Raw genomic sequence first — 21675 nt, 5'->3', positions numbered from 1 at the left:
GCAGGTCAAATCTTTACTAGCTCTGGAAACATGCGGGATTGGTATCATTTTCTCCTTAATACCATAGTCTTCTTCCGTCTCCAAGACATTGGCATTTTAATTGATTTTAATAATCTACAAATTCTTTTATTTATCACTTTAACCCACATAGTTCTAGAATAATACACATTTAATGGAATTAGCAGATAATCTTATTTGAAATCTAGACTTCGAGAAATGACTTTTATTTTAAAATCTAGGCTTCGGATCTGACTTTTATTTTGAAATCTAACCAAACGCGGAAATGTCAGAACAACAAAACCAGAGAAATAAAAACACACGACCAGCGATTAGATTTATGAAATTACTTTAGAATCTCTCTGAAATGGGTTGCTTTATGTTGGTGTATTTTATTACAAGAGTACACACAGAATAGTACTGCTTTATTTAACTTAGCCATGGTTTGGGTGTGTTTAATATTCTCGTGAGGCAGGATGTCTAAGAACATGTTTAAATCAGGCTGTTTCGCGCGAACTGCTCATGTCATTCTGACCTGGCTCACAACCTTAGTGCTGTTTCTGCACAACACAGGTACAGATGCAGTACTGTGATTTCAGTGTGTGTGTGTGTGTGTGTGTGTGTCTGTGAGAGTGTGTGGTGTGTGTGTGTGTGTGTGTGTGTGTGTGTGTGTGTGTGTGTGTGTGTGAGAGAGAGAGAGAGAGAGAGAGAGAGAGAGAGAGTGAGTGAGTGAGTGTGTGTGTGTGTGTGTGTGTGAGAGAGAGAGAGAGAGAGAGAGAGAGAGAGAGTGAGAGTGTGTGGTGTGTGTGTGAGAGAGAGAGAGAGTGGGTGAGTGTGTGTGTGTGTGTGTGAAAGAGAGAGAGAGAGAGAGAGAGAGAGAGAGAGAGAGAGAGAGAGAGAGAGAGAGAGAGAGTGTGTGTGTGTGTGTGTGTGTGTGTGTGAGAGAGAGAGAGAGAGAGAGAGAGAGAGAGAGAGAGAGAGAGAGAGAGAGTGAGTGTGTGTGTGTGTGTGTGTGTGTGTGTGTGTGTGTGTGTGTGTGTGTGTGTGTGTGTGTGTGTGTGTGTGTGTGTGTGTGTGTGTGAATAACAGTGCTGTTCTGCTGTAGATCTCAGGAGATGTCAGGAGCGAGGAGACCTGTTACACTCTGTGTGTGTGTGTGTGTGTGTGTGTGTGTGTGTGTGTGTGTGTGTGTGTGTGTGTGTGTGTGTGTGTGTGTGTGTGTGTGTGTGTGTGTGTGAATAACAGTGCTGTTCTGCTGTAGATCTCAGGAGATGTCAGGAGCGAGGAGACCTGTTACACCCTGTGATGTTCAGCGCATTAGTTCTGCTCTCGGTTCTGCTGTACTTCACCGTGTCTCTGATGGATCCGGGTTTTGTTCTGTCTGACGACGACACGAAGGTAAACAGGAACGTGAAGTCTGTTTTAGAAAACATCTTGCTGGAATAATAACTAGACCGATATGTGGACTCTTTCAGGGAACGTCAGTGGTCAGTGATGAAGAACTGGAGAAGATGATTCCTGAAGAGCAAAGCTCCTTTAAGCAGCGGCGCTGTGGATTCTGCTTCTTACTGGTGCTGACACACACTGACACACACTGACACACACTGACACACACTGACACACACTGATACACACTGACACACACTGACACACACTGATACACACTGACACACACTGATACACACTGACACACACTGACACACACTGACACACACTGATACACACTGATACACACTGACACACACTGATACACACTGACACACACTGATACACACTGACACACACTGATACACACTGACACACACTGATACACACTGACACACACTGACACACACTGATACACACTGATACACACTGACACACACTGATACACACTGACACACACTGATACACACTGACACACACTGATACACACTGACACACACTGACACACACTGATACACACTGATACACACTGACACACACTGATACACACTGACACACACTGACACACACTGACACACACTGACACACACTGATACACACTGACACACACTGACACACACTGACACACACTGACACACACTGACACACACTGATACACACTGACACACACTGACACACACTGACACACACTGATACACACTGACACACACTGACACACACTGATACACACTGATACACACACTGATACACACTGATACACACACTGATACACACTGATACACACTGACACACACTGATACACACACTGATACACACTGACACACACTGATACACACTGACACACACTGATACACACTGACACACACACTGACACACACTGACACACACTGACACACACTGATACACACTGACACACACTGATACACACTGACACACACACTGATACACACTGACACACACTGATACACACTGACACACACTGACACACACTGACAGATCGAGAGAATCACAGTCACGTTTAGGCCACGCCCACACCAGAAACAATCCAACCGTCTCCATAGACACTATTCACAGCAGTATGGCAAGCCGTTTTAGCTTAAATTGTACCCAGCGTTACTCGTCGTAATTGCATTTTTACTAGTAAGAATTAAATTTGAGAGCTCTACAATTTAATTCGTACTAGTAGCAATTACAATTAGAGAGCTCTCTTATTAAATTATTACTAGTAAAAAAAACGAATTAAAGATATGTATAATTAAAGAGCTCTGCAATTGCATTCTTACTAGTAACAAGTCAATGGAGACATATGACTAGTAAAAATTAATTTGTAGAGCTCTCTAATTGGAATTGTTAATAGTAAGAATTGAATTAGAGAGCTTTGTAATTGTAATTTTTACTAGTAAAAATGCAATTACGACGAGTAACGCTGTGTACAATTTAAGCTAAAACGGCTTGCCATACAGCAGCGCCATCTTTGATTTTGAATGGGAATGAGAGCGAGGCTGTGAGGGACAGACATGCATCTCTTCAATGGGCTGGACTGTTATTTCATGTGTTTTTGGATTATTCTGCTCATGAAACACCAAGAAATTTCAGTTGACAAAAAACTCTAGTAATCTAGGAGCTTTATACAGCTTTTTACAGGCAAGGCAAGACTATCCCCTCACAGCCTCACTTTCACACCTGACATGGCGCTGCTCTGAATAAGGTCTATTGACTCTGTATTGCCTGAAGCTGCCTCATTGTCATTTATGACTTATAACAAAAAACAAAACTATGTCTAAAAGCTGCTTTGTGACAGGATGTGCAGCAAACACGCTAAAAAACTCAGAACTAAGTTTTAATAAGCTGTGGAGCCCAAAAAACGAGTGTTTAAGGACATAAAAGTGGATATAGGCAATAAGACGTGAAGCATCAGCTGGAAGAAGGGGTTAATTGTGGGATCCTGACACTCAGTGTGCACTAGAAATACACTACATGTGCAGTAAACATTGTGTCACTGGTAAGTCAAATATCCAAATGTCAGTTTTATATATTATATTTCTGTTAGCTAAGCTATCCTGTCGCCGATGACGTCCTCCAGTGAGCGTTACGCTAGTTCTCAGAGTAATACGACACGTCTCAATTGCCTGTATCCACTTTTGTCTCCTTAAACACTCGTTTTTTGGGGCTTGACAACTTATAAAAACTTAGTTCTGGGTGTTTTAGCTTGTTTGCTGAACAGTCTGTCACATAGCAGCTTTTAGACATAGTTTTGTGTTTTGTTATAAATCAGAAATGATAAGGAGGCATCTTCACACAATACAAACTCAATGGAGACGGCTGGATTGTTTTCAGATTATGACGCGTGTCGCTCGGTCTCTCTACTGTGTGATTGAGTGAGTTACCATTCAGATGTTTCTCTCTTTATGTGAACCAGCAACCAATGAGGGCCAAGCACTGCAGAACGTGCCAGCGCTGTGTGAGGCGCTTCGACCATCACTGCCCCTGGATCGACAACTGTGTCGGCGAGAGAAATCACAGGTGGTTCCTGCTGTACCTGTGTGTTCAGTTTGCTGCTGTGTGCTGGGCTCTACAGGCTGCATGGTGAGTGTGTGTGTGTGTGTGTGTGTGTGTGTGTGTGTGTGTGTGTGTGTGTGTGTGTGTGTGTGTGTGTGTGTGTGTGTGTGTGTGTGTGTGTGTGTGTGTGTGTGTGTGTGTGTGTGTGTGTGTGAGCAGAACATGCATTTGCTGGATTTTTAACTGGATTGAACCGCCAGAGCATTTAGTATGTTTAGATATAGTGTATAAGTGTAAAGATGTTTTAACTCAAAATTACCATGACATATTATAAAAAAAATTTCCAAAGTAGACCCACTTTGTGAATTAAAGAATGTAATGTGGTCATAATAATGCACAGTTTCTCATTTTTAGGAATAAGTTGCATTGTGCATTATTAGAAAAATATACAGAAGAAAAAAAAAAACGGTTAAAAAAGTATAAATAAATAAATAATAAAAATGAGAATGAACTAGATTACATTTGATTACAGAAAAAATGATTCAAGTAAATAAATCAATTTTAGTAAATAAATGTGATTAAAATAACTTAATTATTTAAATAAATCCAATTTTATTTAAATAAAAAAAGATTTAAATCATGCAATTTTTAAAGAATAGGATGCATTATTAGAAAGTGTAAAAATAATAAAATTTGATTAAACTAACTAAATACATTTGATTAAAATAAAAAACGATTTAAGTAAATAAATCATTTTTTAAGTAAGTTAATAAATAAATGTGATTAACTTAAAATTATCGAAATAAATGAATCCAATTTGATTTAAATAAATAAAATATGATTTGAATAAATAATGCAATTTTTAAAGAGCAGCAGTGTTAGAAAATAGCGTAAAACTGTAATAAGTTAAAAAAATAAGTATAAGATTTAAACTAACTAAACACATTTGATTAAAATTAACAAAATCAGATTTGACTATAAAAACTAACTAAATATATGTGATTAAAATACATGTAAAAAAATTATTAAAACAATATGCATTATTAGAAAAAATTACAAAAAAGCAGTTAAAAAAGTGCAAATAAATAAATTATAAAAATAATATTAAACTAACTAAATATATTTGATTAAAATAAAAAAAATTGATTTAAATAAATAAATGATTAAAATACATTTAAAAAATGATTAAAATGAATAAATAAATAAAATTTGATATAAATAAATTTGATCGAAATAAATAAATAATACATCTAACAGGACAGTACTATATAGTAAGTAGAAAAAATACATAATAATGCAACATAATTGGAAACACTAAATATTTTTCAAATAACTTTTTTTCATGTATTTATAATATTTTAGTGAGTTCTTTATACATGACAATATATTTCAGGATGGGGGTCCTTCGCATGATAATGATCATATTTGGTGGTCTGTGGCATTTAAAGGTGATGCAGTATATACAGTACAGCGTACAGTAAACCGTGATCCCAGAGGAGCAATGACTCAAACTTTCCCCTCATTACACACTGTACTTTATTGATCAGATCAGATGTTTTATCAGTCAACACCAAAGATGCTGTGAAATACTAATTATTCACAGTCCAGAAGGAAGAGTTACAAGTCAAACCAAAAATTATTCAGACACCAGATATCATTTTTGTTATTTTACTAGTGTGTGCAGGACACTATAGTTCATTTATAGTGAGGATAGCAAAATAAAGTAAACTGTGACATATTATACCCAAACATTCTTCATACAGAGACTACCTGTAAAACCTATACAAATTTGGGACCAGAAATGATTCAGACACTTTGAGCTGATCATGTTTTGCTGAAGTGTTTTTTCTGTAATTGCTAATGCTCTTTTTACACACAGACTGAACACAATGAAGCATTGCTTGGTGATTGGTTGAGCTAAACTGGTATTATCTAATTGTGTAGTTAAATTTAACAGCTGACAGATATTCAACATAATTCATGTGTGAGACAGTCTAACAGAAGGACGGACAAAACCAGTCAAATATCAACTGATCTGATTACTCTGAGTTCTTGTCATATTTCATTACCATTTTCTAAACTATAGCGAATAAACTGTGATAATGTGAGAAATGTTGAAGGTGTCTGAATAAATTTTGGTTTGACTGTGTATATATATATATAAATATATAATAATATTACTTTTGAACGGTAGTGTATGTGGACTATTTGTGCAAGGTTAGGGTTAGTCATAATTTTTAATGTGAGAAATGTTGTCTGAATAAACTTTGTTTGACTGTACAGTACAGGCCAAAAGTTTGGACACATTACTATTTTTAATGTTTTTGAAAGAAGTTTCTTCTGCTCATCAAGCCTGCATTTATTTGATCAAAAATACAGGAAAAAAATGTAATATTGTGATATATTATTACAATTTAAAATAATTGGTTTTCAATTTATTATACTTTAAATGATCATTTATTTCTGTGATGCAAAGCTGAATTTTCAGCATCATTACTCCAGTCTTCAGTGTCACATGCGGCATCCAGTCTATCACATGATCCTCTAGAAATCATTCTAATATGATGATTCATAATCAAAGTTGGAAACAGTTCTGCTGCTTAATATTTTTTCATAACCTGTGATACTTTTTTAGGATACTTTGATGAATAAAAAGTAAAAAAAAAAAAGAAGCAAATGTTTTAAAAATAGAAATCTTTTGTAACAACAATATACACTACTGGTCAGTAATTTGGGGTCAGTAATTTTTTTCTTTCTTTTTTTGAAATAAATCAATACTTTTATTCAGCAAGGATGTGTTAAATTGATAAAAAGTGATAGTAAAGAAGATTTATATTATTAGAAAATATTTTTTTATTTTGAATAAATGCAGTTCTTTTTAACCTTTTATTCATCAAATATATTAGGCAGCAGAACTGTGTCCAACACTCATAATAAATCAGAATATTAGAATGATTTCTAAAGGATCATGTGATAGACTGGAGTAATGATGCTGAAAATTCAGCTTTGCATCACAGAAATAAATGATAATTTAAAGTATAATAAATTGAAAACCAATTATTTTAAATTGTAATAATATATCACAATATGAAAAAAAAAAATCTGTATTTTTGATCAAATAAATGCAGGCTTGATGAGCAGAAGAAACTTCTTTCAAAAACATTAAAAATAGTAATGTGTCCAAACTTTTGGTCTGTACTGTATATAATGCATCAGAGCAACTATGACTGACCTGAGGTGTGTGTGTGTGTGTGTGTGTGTCCAGGTCTGGCGTGGTGTTCGCCTCCTCCTGGCAGCAGTGGTTCAGTCGGAACGGGTTCTTGCTCGGGGCGATCGGTGTGACGGGGGTGTTCTCCGTGGTCGTGTTGCTCCTGCTGTGCATTCACCTGTACCTGGCCTCCGCTAACACCACAACATGGGAGTTCATGTCACGCCACCGTATCGCCTACCTCAAACACCGCGACTCTGAGGAGAACCCGTTCGACAGAGGAGTCGTCTGTAACCTGTGGGACTTCTTCTGTGTCTGTGGGACAGTGGCGTGGGAGAGGATCTACAGCAGACACACCAGCAGGACTGTATGACTGATGCTCGTGAGGGAGAAGTGTAGCCGTTTTTAGCTTTTCTACATTGATTGTGTTTTATCAATACTAATGTGATGTTATGATTGTGATTTACTTTATGTAGTAATAAACCTGCAGGGAACATGTACTGTATCTGATGAATGTAGAATCATTATGTGCCACAATTACTGGTTGTTCATTCATGCTAGCAACGTGCTAAGTCGTGCTAGCAACATATTAACAATAGCTGTGTCCGAATTCGAATAGTTCCCTACTATATAGTAGCCTATGTCAAAAGAGTAGTATGTCAGAATACTTAGTATTCGAAAAAACAGTAGGCGAAAAGTCCCCGGATGAACTACTACTTCCGGCGAGATTCTGAAGTGTGCCTATGATGGACCCTTTACTATCCCATGAGGCCACAGGAGAGGGTTTATGAATGGCAGTGAAGCGATGTAACTGACGCTGGTAGATCCATAGACAGTATATAAACTGGACACAGCGACACCATAGGTTTCAACGGAGAAAAGTGTCCATTTCTTTTACTGTCTATGGTTAAAACATGTTAACAATGTTAATTTGTTAGCAAACATGCTAATTCATGTAGCAACATGCTAATTCATGTAGCAATATGTTAAATCATACTAGTAGAAACGTGTTAAAAACATGTTAGCAACATGCTAACTAATGTGAGCAAAATGCTAATTAATGTTAGCAACATGCTAAATTATGCTGGCAGTGTGTTAAAAACATGTTAGCAAACTTACTTATTCATGTTAACGTCTAAACACTAGCAATGTGTTAAAACATGCTAGCAAAGTGATAAAACATTAACATGTTAATTTAATGCAAACTTGTTAATTCATTTTAGCAACATGTTAAATCATGCTAGCAATATGTTATAACATGTTAACGTACTCATTCATGCTAGCAACATGTTATAATATATTAGCAAAGTCTCAAAACATGTTAATTCATGCTAGCAACATGTTAAAATGCCTGCAACATGTTAATTCATTCTAGAAGTGTACTCAAACATGTTGGCAACATGTAAAATAATGCTTGACACACACTAAGACATGCTAACTAACAATATGATAAAACATGCATAGGACGCTTATAAAGCTTTCAAACTTTGAGACGAGGCTTTGTCAAGTCAATACAAAAGTTTGTTCCGACGAACTTTACTTTCTAGGTTTCATTGTTTTTATTAAGACAAAGTAAATTTTTTGTTCTTAAAAAAGCCATCTATTTTCTACTCATTTGTTTCATGTTGTACATCTGTGATGATTCTTTTCACATAACAAGGGGCAGTTTGTATAGTTCTCAAGAGTTTCAGTTGGTTTGTGAGGTTAATTTTATACGTGACAAAATAAACGTTTGCACACTATGTCTATCGACTCACAAATGAATGATTCTTCTAAGCCAGAAAAAAATGCTTCAGAACAACAATGCCTGAGTTCATTCACCCCCTCATTATTAGGTAGAAATTGTGGGTAAATATATATTTTTTAAATCCTCATCCAGTAAATCACAAACGACTGGCAAAGTCATGCAAATTCATTGGGGCTAGAAGCCTTTGAAATTTGGAGGGCCTTGAGGTCAAAGGTTAAAATATAGTTTTGTGGCTTTGTAGTCCATTTTTATCTACACTAGTGTAAAAAACTACACTCCCTAAAATATCACACCATAAAAACGTATAATCTTCAGCTTCTCACTGTATTCATCAGAAAGGTCATGATGTTTTTATTGACATTTTGCCTTTATTTGACATGACAGTGGAGAAGTGATAGAGAGAGAAGTTACAGGACTGAAATATGACCATGAGCACCTAATTATGTGTAATTATATGCACTATATCCTGTGAACTACCCTGGCAGACACTTTTAATGAATGCGTTCATATAAATCGAACCCATGACCTTGGCGTTCCTTGTGCCACCCTCTTGTTAAAGCTACAGGAATTAGGGTCCATTTGCATATTTGTAAACAACCAACATTATGTAAACACAGTCAGGTGTGTTTATTTGCAGTGTTGTGTTGTCAGAACCATTTTAAATAGATTCGGATGACATGTTATGAGAGCTTCGTTAAAATCCCGCCCTTTTCGTGGCGGTTCCACGCACAGCCCCGCCCCCCGTTGCACCGTCCAATCAGAATGCAGATCCGGGGACCCACGTCGAGCTCCGCGGGTTGTTCTGGAAAGGGGCGGAGTTCATTTTTCGAGCTCGTGAGGGGCGCGTTCTGTCCGAAAGAGAGCGCGTGAGAATCTGCGTTCGTTCCCTCGCCGTAAGTTTGTGTGTGTGGAGCAGCGCGGGCTCACTCAGTTCTGTTCCTGTCCTATCACAGTCTCCAGAAACCGACTTCAAGGAGGACGATCTTCTACCTCAGCGAGTTTAAAAATCGCTTGATTCTCACTGAAAACTCCTCTCGCCGTGATCAGTGAAATCATGTCTGCTTCAGCGGCTAAAGTCAGTAAAAAGGAACTGAACTCGAACCACGACGGAGGCGACGAGACCTCGGGTAAGAAAGAACGATTGGCGGCCATTTTCACTTTCTCTCCTCTCACCAAAGGGGTTTTATTTGCTATTTTCGCTAGTTTATTAGCAGCGGCTCGCGTATGAGTCGTTTATGTAGACAGTGCGGGGTGCAGTGCTTGTGATTGGCCGTGGGTCTGGTTGGATGTTCTCGGAGGAACGGCTGCAGCCGGTAGCGGAGGCCATGTTTGATTTCTGGCCGTGCGCGAGCTAAGCGCGCCACAAAGCCCCGTTTGAACACAAACAAAAACCGTTATTTTAAAAATCAAATTCTAAGCGCGGGAGTTTATCTGTGTTACTCGCGAATGGAATTTTCGAAGAAACGCGTGCGGTTGAACAGCGTGAAACATGCGGAACGGAAGCGTCCGCGCGCTGCTTTATTGTTGTTGTGCTTTAGCTTAGCCTAGCCACGTCTCCGCCATGATGTAGCACAGACTAATGGTTGTTTGTGGACTTTAAATGGTGAATGATAATGGGAATGAACGCGAAGCGACTTTACACGCTCATCGAGCGCTCGTGTGTTTTTGGACTCGCGTCGGAAGCAGGTGCAGCGCGAGCGATTCCGCGCACATTTAAACCACGCGGCTTCTGCGCGGCTCCCTCTGAGTTCAATACATCGGATTGTTTTCGCATCACTGGAAATGTACCGTTAATAATACGTTTGTTTTTAAGAAATTATGCACAATGTTTTTTTTTTGTTACACACATTTTTTTTTTTATTAATCTTTTCCATATTCAATTTTTTTTCTTCAACTTTGTTTAGAAAAAGAACAACAAGAAGCCATCGAGCACATTGATGAAGTACAGAATGAAATTGACAGGTATGTCGAGCTCTATTGAATGCATTATCTACGCTTAAACAAATACCGCGGTATAAATCATTACTCAGTGCGGTAACGCGTGTGAATGGATATAACTTTTTTCTTTTTTTTTTATCTTGTCCAGACTTAATGAGCAGGCGAGTGAGGAAATTCTCAAAGTTGAACAGAAATACAACAAACTTCGCCAGCCGTACTTCCAGAAGAGGTCAGAACTCATCGCCAAAATCCCCAACTTTTGGGTCACAACATTTGTCAACCACCCACAAGGTAAGACCCCGTGCAAACTCTTGACACTATGGTTTACACTGTGTATCCAAGCAGTTTAATGTAATATCGCTTGATTTTTGTAGTCTCAGCTCTTCTTGGGGAGGAAGATGAGGAGGCGCTTCACTATCTGACCAGAGTAGAGGTGACAGAGTTTGAAGACATCAAATCCGGCTACAGAATAGATTTTGTAAGTGGTAAAAAAAAGAGAGATTTTTGTGTGTGTGTGTGGCTTAGAGTGTTTGTTTTCATAACTCTCCACTTCTTTGCCGTTTCGTTTTAGTATTTCGATGAAAACATGTATTTCGAGAACAAAGTCCTCTCCAAAGAAATTCACCTGAACGAAAGTGGAGACCCAACCTCAAAGTCAACAGAGATCAAATGGAAACCAGGAAAAGTATGGATGATTGTTAAACTTTGCATTCTCTGTCAAATACAATTTTTACAATTCTGAGTATTTATGTGAACCTTTTCCTTCTTTCGCAGGACCTCACAAGTCGGGCCAGTCAGACACAGAGTAAAGCGGGCAAGAAGAGGCAACATGAAGAGCCTGAGAGTTTCTTCACCTGGTTCACCGATCACGCTGATTCAGGGGCGGACGAGTTGGGCGAAGTCATTAAAGACGACATCTGGCCGAATCCCCTACAGTACTATTTGGTGAGACTGGAACAACGGCCACATACTGATAGAAAAACACTATTATTTTTGCCTAAAACTTTCCATTCCAGCTGGTTAAATCATGCGACTGGACAGTTCTTCCGGTTTGTGCGGCTGAATGGAAATTATGAGTAAATGATTTGCATTTCAAATCTTAACTTATCTGATCAACTCTATGCAGGTCCCAGACATGGAGGATGAGGAGGGAGAGGATGAGGAGGAAGATGAGGAAGGCCTGGATGATATTGATGAAGAGGGGGAAGATGATGGAGAGGAAGATGATGATGATGACGGAGAGGTATGTAACCGAAGAGATTTTTTTTAAAGTAAAAAAAAAATTTACGTTTGTTCTGTTGAAGTTTAATTTGTTTTAATATAAAATTCTATTTTAACAATTTTTTACTTTTTTGCTCATTTTTAAGAGTGCCAGAAATGTTCTTGCTTTATTTATATAAAAGTTTAAAACTGTCTTCAAGTATTGAACAAACTACAATCACTCTCTCTCTCTCTCTCTCTCATATAGATATATATATATATATACACACACACACACAAACAATATTTATGAAAATGAAAAGTGCCTCTAATTCAGCCATTGTCTTGTTTCAGGACGATGACGGCGAGGATGACTGAAGCTGAATTAGAGGAATATTATCCACATTTCCCAGTCCTGTTTCCAAATTGCTTCTTTGGCTTTTTTGTTATTTTTGGGGAGCAAGATGCTTCTTTTTCCTCTTCAGATTGTTTTTTGGTTTTGAGCTCCATCTTTCCTCTATCCTGAACTTGCCATGTTGAAGTCCCAGACTCACAATAAAATGACTGAAAAATCTTGCCGACATGGCATCCACCATCTCAATTTCCAAAATGCATTTCGAGGTAAAAAGCAAAACACTGTAGTTATTGGCTGCACGCCGTCTGGAGTAGACTTGCGAATAGTGTTTTCTGTTTGTTTTTTATAAATATATATGTACAAATATGTATTATTTTTCTTCCTGTTAAAGTTTTGTGTGGTTAATTGAACAGAAGCCATGGTGCGCAGTGATCTGCTAGCTCTAGCGTTCTCCACCGTTTTGTTACTTTATTCTTGAAGTACTACTTTTACTCATCAGTAGTTCATCCTCTTGTATCCATGTCAGTTCAGGAGGGCTGAGGAAAGAGGGTATGTGGACACCATCATTGAGTCTTTGATTTTTATCTTGTCTTGTTTTACAGACACTCACCAGATTTGAAATGGATTACATTTTTGATAAAGAAAATAAAATCTAAAAAAAAAAAAAAAAATGAAATGAAATCATGCTTGTAACTTTTTCCCCTTCTGACTCACTGAAGTTTGTGTAGTGGTTGTATTACCGTAAGACACACTTTTAACTGTTCAGTTGGTTTTGCTCAATAAAACACTGTTTGGGATTCATCCAGTTGCAAAGAAAATGCAATAAAGGTTATGGGTTTTTTTGTTCGTTTTGAAAAATCAGTAGGTATTTTAATTTTCACACGGGTCAAAAACAAAACCAGGCATTCTAGTCATATAAAAAAATATCTTTATTAAACGTATATAATGTGGTGTGGCTAATCGTCAGCTTCTGAAAGATTTGGGTGTCATCAGCAGTGTAGATGCGAAGTGTTCCTGCAGAAGTCTGTCGACGATGAGCGCCACAAACGTCTGGTCCGAAGCTTCGAACTCTTCTCGGTTCACCGTCCTGGGCCAGTCGCTGGGCTGGAACGCCCAACCTTCAACCAAGAGGAGAAATCACGTTATTATACCACTTACACTGAGGTTTCAGGTTACATGTATAATGGAAGTTGTTTAATTCTTGTTTAAAGTTCACTTTAGTAATAAAATAAAAAAATTCAGTAACCCACTACAAATTTAAAGTAATTTAACCAGCAATTTATATATAAACATGCATGTGTGTGTGTCATATCTATGTGTTCAGAAGCTCTTCCAGGTTTGTGGATTTGCACACAGACCATGTGACTATCACTGAAAACACCCACATTGCATTTGATCACTGGATTTACACATCGTTTCACTTTTAACAAGCATTTTCTCAACATTAATCATGAGAAATACGTTAAATATTATTTGAATTATCACAGTAATTTAACCATGCATCTGTTTTGTCTTTCAAACACATAACGAACATGTGCAAACTCAAAGTTGATTCCATGTTTATATGCAATGCAGGGACTCCCAAACTTGAAGTGCGTGCTTAGATTTTAACTCAGGTCAATAATAAAATTACGTCAGTAATAATAATAATAAATAATAATAAAATTAAGTTCAGTTTTCTGATGTTAGTTAATGGTCACATGACATGCAGGTAAACACATTTTTTTAAGTAAATGTTTGTATTTTACAATTATTTTAATTTGACATTTTTATGATTTAATTAAAACCTTTTCATTAAACTCACAAACCCCTTCAGTTCTGTCATGAACCACAGTCTGCGAAACCCTGCCGTAATGTAATATTTAATGCACTTCATGTTATTGATAAAGAATGGAATATATTTGCGGTTACACTTTATTTTAAGGTGCCCTTGTTACACTGTAATTATACATTTAGGTACTGAGTAACATTGAGTAACTACATGCATTTAATAGGGTTAGGATTAGGGTGTGTTTTAGTGTTAGTTGCGTGAAATTATGCGTAATTACTATAGTAACTGTACCATAAGAATACAGTAAAATAATGCATAATTTACAGTTATTACTATAGTAACTGTACCATAAGAATACAGTAAAATAATGCATAATTTACAGTTATTACTATAGTAACTGTACCATAAGAATACAGTAAAATAATGCATAATTTACAGTTATTACTATAGTAACTGTACCATAAGAATACAGTAAAATAATGCATAATTTACAGTTATTACTATAGTAACTGTACCATAAGAATACAGTAAAATAATGCATAATTTGCAGTTATTACTATAGTAACTGTACCATAAGAATACAGTAAAATAATGCATAATTTATAGTTATTACTATAGTAACTGTACCATAAGAATACAGTAAAATAATGCATAATTTACAGTTATTACTATAGTAACTGTACCATAAGAATACAGTAAAATAATGCATAATTAGCAGTTATTACTATAGTAACTGTACCATAAGAATACAGTAAAATAATGCATAATTTGCTGTTATTACTATAGTAACTGTACCATAAGAATACAGTAAAATAATGCATAATTTATAGTTATTACTATAGTAACTGTACCATAAGAATACAGTAAAATAATGCATAATTAGCAGTTATTACTATAGTAACTGTACCATAAGAATACAGTAAAATAATGCATAATTTGCAGTTATTACTATAGTAACTGTACCATAAGAATACAGTAAAATAATGCATAATTTGCTGTTATTGATATAGTAACTGTACCATAAGAATACAGTAAAATAAAGTGACCATAATCTTTCTCTTTGTATTTTAATATCAATATGGTACAATATTAACCTATTCAAATCAATGTTAGGTCACGAGTCATCTAAAAGAAATCAGACTACACTAGCCTACCTAAAACGAGTAATCTAGATTACATTACTAACTACAATTTGTAAGTAATCTAACGTTACTCAACAAACCACAATCTCACAGAACAAAACTACATGTTTCATTTATACTGAATTATTTATAAAGATGTATACACGGCATAATTTGTAAGTAATCTACTTTAAAAACAAACAAAAATAAAACACACACAACACAATATCACAGACCAAAACTACTTATATTTCATTTATACGGAATAACTTATAAAGATGTAAATACACGGCATAATTTGTAAGTAATTACGAATTAAAAAAACAAAACAAAACAAAACACGCGCGCGCGCGCGCACACAACACAATCTCACAGAACAAAACTACTTAGGCTATGTTTCATTTATACTGAATTATTAATAAAGATGTATATATACACGGTATAGATGTTGTTAAACACGGGACACGCACCTAGGTGTGTTTTGCAGCGCGGACAGGAGGCGACGGTCCACGAGTGACCGGGGAACCAGGAGAAGTGACCGTCCGCCGGCCAGTGCTTCAGAACATCTGCGCGCTTAAAGGTCACGACCTCAAACTGGAAGCCCTGCGGATTCTCGAAGAGCTGAACCGAGACGACCTTCCCTGCGATCACCGTGTCGTTCCGGTGTGACAGAGCCAGGCGACTGGGCACGAACCTCAGATCCGTGTCTTCCGCCACCTCGTGCCCGCAGGACCGGCACAGCATCAGCCCCGAACACCCGAGACCGAGCCGAACACACACACACAACAGCAGAGACACAACAACCACATCAACACACCGCGCGGCGGGAAACTTGACTAGAAGAAACATCCTCAGAGAACTGAAGACTTCCCGCCACTGACACGAGCGAAACTAACACGTGTTTCTCGCTTAAAAGCGTTTGAACACGTTTATTTATAACATAAAAAATTAAAATGTTTTTTAAAAGCGAATTAGCAACTACATTGCTAAGTTCCTACAGCTCGACACGCAAACTATTGGAGCGTCACTGGGAAATCACTGCGTTAATGACAGCGCCCTCTGAAGGCGGGATGAATTAGTTAATTATTAACTAATAATAATAATAATAATAATTCATTACATTTATATAGCGCTTTTCTCGGCACTCAAAGCGCTTTACATAGAAGGGGCAATCTCCTCAACCTAATGATTAGGTCTTGATAAAATACAATGGATACAATATTAAACTTTATTTTTTTTAGAGGTGGTCGCTAATCAGACGAAGTTAAATTTAAAGGATGGCTTTGTTTTGGGGTTTTTGGTTGCACTTATATTAAGTTTTAATTTAATGTGTATATAGACACGTGTCTAATGTTTTTTTTAATTTTTTTATTGTCATTGTTTATAAGTTGAGCTATAAAAGGTCAATTTATAAACAATTTTATAAAAAAATATAAAAGGTAATTGTGACTTTTTCCTTAGAAAAGTAGCAATTTCTGACTCTATAACTTGCAAGTGAGTTTGTATTTCACTATTCTGAGAAAGAAAAGAAAGAATTGAATGAGATATAAACAATTTTGAGGATAAAATAAAAATCTGAATTGTGAGATAAAATAAATAAATAAATGCAATTACCGTTTCTTATTCCCTTGCGGAAAAAAAACTTATATTGAGCTGACGTAATAAATAGAAATGGATCTGATGAACTTCATGGTATTAATTGGTACACTGTAAAAAAAAATTTGTTCACTCAACTTACATTTTTTAGTTATTTTTTTGCTTTGACTCAGTTAAGTTTTATTGACTTAATCTACTAAGTATGTTCAACTTAAAAAGTTTAGTTGACATAGTTAAAATAGTTGAGCCAACAACTTATTTCAAGTTACCTGGACTTGTAAAGATTAGTTGAAATACAATAACTTACATTTTCAAGTTACCTGGATTTGTAAAGATTAGTTGAAATACGATAACTTACATTTTCAAGTTACCTGGACTTGTAAAGATTAGTTGAAATACGATAACTTACATTTTCAAGTTACCTGGACTTCTAAATATTAGTTGAAATACGATAACTTACATTTTCAAGTTATCTGTACTAAAGTGTATGTTCATTGAACTTAATTTAGCATATTTTCTCAACTTGCAATATAGCACACTCAACCAAATAAATAACAGATTTTTCCATACAAATGGTTTTATTGTTCCTTACAAATCAATAAATGTTAAGAATAAACAACATATTCAAAGGAATACAATTATATCACAATTGCATGAAGTTTAAAGATAAAAATGTATTTGAAAAATGCATAGAAAGTGTATTCATGTGGGATTTTTTTCATGTTTGTACAAGTTTTCAGCATTGATGACCTGACATGCATTCTCATTGCTTAATTTTTTAAAATTTTACTTGGCTAAAACATATATTAAGATTTCATGTGTTTTAAAGTTATTTCACAAGGGGGTATATTTATGTGAAAAATCTTAGTCTCAGTTCACACAAAAAAAGTTGCTCACCTGTTAATACCTGTTAATACTTTCCATTGTTGGTAGACAAATGAAGATCTTTTTAATAAAATCGGTGAGCTTTCTGTCCCTCCTTTGACAGCCTAAGCAACTAGCACTTTCAAGGTCCAGAAAAGACATCCTTAAAGTAATCCAAGTGACTCCAGTGGTTTAACCTAGGTTTTATGAAGCATTGTCAGTGTTTCATTCCATTTTATTTATTAAATAGTTTTCTCCATCAAATGTTTACAAGAACATAGCAGCACATGATTCTTGTGTCGACGCGAAAGCTGACACTGCTGCATGTAAACAAATATATAAACCACTGACGTCACTTGGATTACTTTAAGGATGTCTTTTCTGGAACTTGAAAGTATTAGTTGAATAGGATGTCAAAGGAGGGACAGAAAGATCAAAGATTTCATTTAAAAAAATATCTTAATTTATGTTTCAAAGATAAACAAAGGTCTTTTAGGTTTGGAGCAACATGAGATCTAACATTTAACAAAATAATTTTAATTTAGGTTAAACTAACACTTTAAGATTTTTCACATTAATAATACCTCTTTAACTGTGAAATAACTTTAAACCACATGAAATCTTAATATATGTTTTAGCCAAGTAAAATTAAACAAAGTTAAACAATGAAAATGATGTCAGGCCCTTGATGCAGAGAACTTGTAAAAACATGGGTAAACAAAAAAATACAGATGAAAACACAGGCTCTTTGTAGAAATACATACCTTACCTCAACAACATCTTTAATTCAACAATGTATTTTTAAGAGAGTGCACTCTTGCACTGCAGGTATCAGCTCCAATGTTCATGAATCACCTCGGAAGTGTATCTGAGGTGTTTTCTGGGGTAGTTTATGTTGAGAGCATAAAGCAATGTCATTTGTATGTCACCAAATCCTCGCAGAACAACTGCTTCCTCGATTACAAGGGCCACATCACTAGAGTTGCATGGAATTGGGTCTATCACATCTTCCACCACTGCGATGATTCCTAGAGTCATGCCCCGATCATATCTTCTTCGGAATCTGTGTGCTGTATTAAAAAATGACAAACTTCAAAATGTGCTTTCACACATACAACACTGAAGCTCAACCACTTAAACACAACATGAGTACACCAAGTCTTATTTAGTGTTCCGAAGAAGATTAAAGGTCTTACAGGCTTGGAACAATATGAGGGCGAGTAATTGATGAGAGAACTTTCATTTTTGAATGAACTATCCTGTAAAAAACCTTTAAACTGAGAGACTTTGGTCAAATACTATACACTGTGAATAAACGGAGACATTTTGCATCTGTACACTAAATGAAGCATTATAAAATGTTACAATCAAGCTACAATATTTTAAGGCCTAAAGAAATTGATTTCACAGGGGACTTTTTTCTTCCAAAATGTAATTTTGATTATCAAAGATAAAACTTAAAGGTGGTATCAGCGATTTCAGGCCCAAACATAAATGATCACATTCATCTAATATTTCCTAACGATCCGCTAGCTGCCCGCCCCATAAGCATGCTGTCAAAAAAACGCGTCTCTCTAGGTAGCCTAGGCTCTGAGATCTGCACACAAAAACAGTTGGTATCAACATCACTCAAAACCAAAATAAATAGTGTTCCAACCAATCATCGACAGGGGCGGGTGTTGTGAGGTTTTCGCGTGCAGCCGTCATAGGCAGCCGTGCACGAGCGCAAAACCTCACAACACCCGCCCCTGTCGATGATTGGTTGGAACACTATTTATTTTGGTTTTGAGTGATGTTGATACCAACTGTTTTTGTGTGCAGATCTCAGAGCCTAGGCTACCTAGAGAGACGCGGTTTTTTGACAGCATGCTTATGGGGCGGGCAGCTAGCGGATCGTTAGGAAATATTAGATGAATGTGATCATTTATGTTTGGGCCTGAAATCGCTGATACCACCTTTAATATGTCATTATAAAATGATTGACTAGAAGGTGACTAATTTTAATTTATTTTAAATACGCATTAACAAATGACATATTACTTTTTTCTTCAATATTTTGCAGCACTAATAAAAAATATGCACGACAACAGAAATGGCAAGAAAGGAAGTGCCCATAATGTTTATGAAAAAAGTACAGTAGAAATATATGTACTTACATTTTTATCTAGGCTGTCCATTATGGTCCTCATTTCAGCAATGTCAGCAAAGTGCTTGAACGGTAGACACAACAGTTTTGGTAGATGCCAGTCAAGACCCTCATAAAAGGACTTGCTCAGGTCCAGTGAAATTAGCATGTTGAATTCTGCACTGATCTAAACTAATATTAAATGACACAAACATAACAGCAGCATGTTAAACAACACTGCAAAATAATATATCTACATATTCATCTAAACACCATTTTCAGCAGTGTAGGACTTTACCTGTCTCTCACAAAAAAAGAACCGGCCACCTCTTTTTCCATAGCAGATACTGGAGGATCCTTTTTTAACTCTCCTGTCTGCCTGTAATGCCACAGGTCTCTGAGAAAGCATAAAGATCACAGTTCAACGTAAAAGCTGCAGCACAGAGCCGGACAGATTGTGTATGGTCCCTGGACAAATGTATTTTTTAGAGCAAACTCAGTTCTAAATGAACACACACAGTCTTTATAGATGCAGTGAAGCAGACAGTTACTTACATGATGGCAGTGCTTCAGCTTGTAGTGCCTTCTGACAATGCGTTCATTGGTTGTCTTGAATAAACAGAACTTGCTGCTCCACTTTATTGGTCAAGGGCAAAAGAAAAGAACAATTAAGTCAACTAACATTTAATAAACCGAGTACACATACACAATCAAGATCAAGACTAGATCAATAATAGTTTATCACCAAATTTGTGGATATATATTTATTGACATTACTATTAAGACCTTATTAGGACAGTATTAGCTGCTAAGCATTTCACTAGTTCTGGGGAAAACACTGCGATGGTTAAGCGGTTGCTATAGTTACATAATCTCCCACAATAAACTAAACATAACTGACCACTGTCTTTTAAGTTCGACATTTAATAAGTAAAACTAGACAGTTGTACAACAACTTTTCAGTTATGGAGCGTCCATCTCGAACACCGGAGGATTCTGATAATCCTGCCGCACCACTCACACAGTTTTACATTAAATTAACGTTACATTATTTGTCAGCTCGTTGTTGTCGTACTCACGCGTCGACGCTGCTTTGCCTGAATGGTGATTAGACTTGCTGATTTTGGTGCAAATAACTTGAACATGAGAGTGAACAAACATGGTAGAAATGCGTTATTTTTCACGACATGCTTTTCCCGCTCTCTAGGCTATTTTATCATTCATCCATATATCAGTCTCTCTCACATATATATATATATTAGCCTATGTAACGTTAAACTGGTAAAACTGGTAAAACTGGATTAGCAACAGTCCAATGTGATCTAGAAACGTTGATATTGAACAATACATGGATGATTACTTCATATGTCATTTTACAAGTTATTACATCATATTAACGAATATTTACTTACCATATTTGATGATAGTGGAAGAATTAAATCATCTGCCGATAAACTCTCCAGCAATGGCCGATGAAGGAGTCAAGGCGAGAGACCTGTTTGTTTCGCGCTTCACGTGATCTCATCTCGCGATAAAAAATGAGAACTAACCTTACTGGTTCAGCATATGTTTTTAAGTTGAGGCAGCAAATACTCTAGTTATGTCAACTTGCAGACTAGTTGAGACAGTGAAAACTTAACATGTTAAGTTGAATTAACAAATTCAGAAACCACAAGTTGTATAAACTTACAAAATTACATTGAAACAACTAAAATGCGGAATCATTTTTTACAGTGTATGCTGAACCCTTTTAAATAAATTCTTTCTTAAATAACAATACGGCCATATTTATGAGTTTACATCTCGCAATTCTGACTTTATTTCTCAGA

General features: G+C 36.3%; 3 protein-coding genes and 1 long non-coding RNA gene across 7 annotated transcripts; 2 read left to right on the top strand and 2 right to left on the bottom strand.

The window, feature by feature from the left end:
* The first annotated feature begins 258 nt into the window (after nt 1–258).
* Nucleotides 259–8871, top strand: zdhhc12a (zDHHC palmitoyltransferase 12a). The gene is made up of 5 exons (XM_082188470.1): nt 259–570; nt 1259–1395; nt 1473–1568; nt 3842–4008; nt 7187–8871. Exons 1-5 carry the CDS (start codon nt 474–476, stop codon nt 7500–7502), a joined length of 813 nt encoding a protein of 270 aa, XP_082044596.1. The 5' UTR covers nt 259–473; the 3' UTR covers nt 7503–8871.
* An 849-nt stretch (nt 8872–9720) lies between these two features.
* On the top strand, nt 9721–13215 carry seta (SET nuclear proto-oncogene a). Its single transcript, XM_082188264.1, has 8 exons — nt 9721–10003; nt 10781–10838; nt 10963–11105; nt 11189–11292; nt 11386–11499; nt 11589–11759; nt 11941–12057; nt 12369–13215. Exons 1-8 carry the CDS (start codon nt 9931–9933, stop codon nt 12390–12392), a joined length of 804 nt encoding a protein of 267 aa, XP_082044390.1. The 5' UTR covers nt 9721–9930; the 3' UTR covers nt 12393–13215.
* Nucleotides 13216–13280: 65 nt separating this feature from the next.
* LOC309512601 (uncharacterized protein) lies at nt 13281–16313 on the bottom strand. The gene is made up of 2 exons (XM_082188265.1): nt 15732–16313; nt 13281–13487 (listed from the first exon to the last, which is right to left on the bottom strand). Exons 1-2 carry the CDS (start codon nt 16108–16110, stop codon nt 13333–13335), a joined length of 534 nt encoding a protein of 177 aa, XP_082044391.1. The 5' UTR covers nt 16111–16313; the 3' UTR covers nt 13281–13332.
* Nucleotides 16314–17422: 1109 nt separating this feature from the next.
* On the bottom strand, nt 17423–21370 carry LOC309511907. Of its 4 annotated transcripts, XR_014210816.1 has the most exons (6): nt 21259–21347; nt 20926–20982; nt 20402–20482; nt 20145–20243; nt 19878–20038; nt 17423–18791 (listed from the first exon to the last, which is right to left on the bottom strand). It is a non-coding gene; the product is annotated as an uncharacterized lncRNA (long non-coding RNA). The 4 variants fall into 4 exon arrangements; XR_014210814.1 differs by lacking the exon at nt 20926–20982 and having other exon boundaries at nt 21259–21370; XR_014210815.1 differs by having other exon boundaries at nt 20926–21360.
* Between the last annotated feature and the right edge of the window lie 305 nt (nt 21371–21675).

Source organism: Leuciscus leuciscus, assembly GCF_965113295.1.
Source record: "Leuciscus leuciscus genome assembly, chromosome: 13".
NCBI classification, from domain to species: domain Eukaryota; kingdom Metazoa; phylum Chordata; class Actinopteri; order Cypriniformes; family Leuciscidae; genus Leuciscus; species Leuciscus leuciscus.
This window is presented reverse-complemented; position numbering and strand designations above follow the sequence as displayed.

Excerpts from the sequence above, each read along its gene's own strand:
- LOC309512601 (XM_082188265.1), bottom strand. The coding sequence starts at position 16,110 with ATGTTTCTTCTAGTCAAGTTTCCCGCCGCGCGGTGTGTTGATGTGGTT. Across the intron at positions 13,488-15,731 it reads GCGCTGCAAAACACACCTAG|GTTGGGCGTTCCAGCCCAGC; the intron begins GTGCGTGTCCCG and ends TCTTGGTTGAAG.
- zdhhc12a (XM_082188470.1), top strand. The coding sequence starts at position 474 with ATGTCTAAGAACATGTTTAAATCAGGCTGTTTCGCGCGAACTGCTCAT. Across the intron at positions 1,396-1,472 it reads TGTCTGACGACGACACGAAG|GGAACGTCAGTGGTCAGTGA; the intron begins GTAAACAGGAAC and ends GGACTCTTTCAG. Across the intron at positions 1,569-3,841 it reads GTGGATTCTGCTTCTTACTG|CAACCAATGAGGGCCAAGCA; the intron begins GTGCTGACACAC and ends TATGTGAACCAG.
- seta (XM_082188264.1), top strand. The coding sequence starts at position 9,931 with ATGTCTGCTTCAGCGGCTAAAGTCAGTAAAAAGGAACTGAACTCGAAC. Across the intron at positions 11,500-11,588 it reads TCAAATGGAAACCAGGAAAA|GACCTCACAAGTCGGGCCAG; the intron begins GTATGGATGATT and ends CTTCTTTCGCAG. Across the intron at positions 11,760-11,940 it reads ATCCCCTACAGTACTATTTG|GTCCCAGACATGGAGGATGA; the intron begins GTGAGACTGGAA and ends AACTCTATGCAG.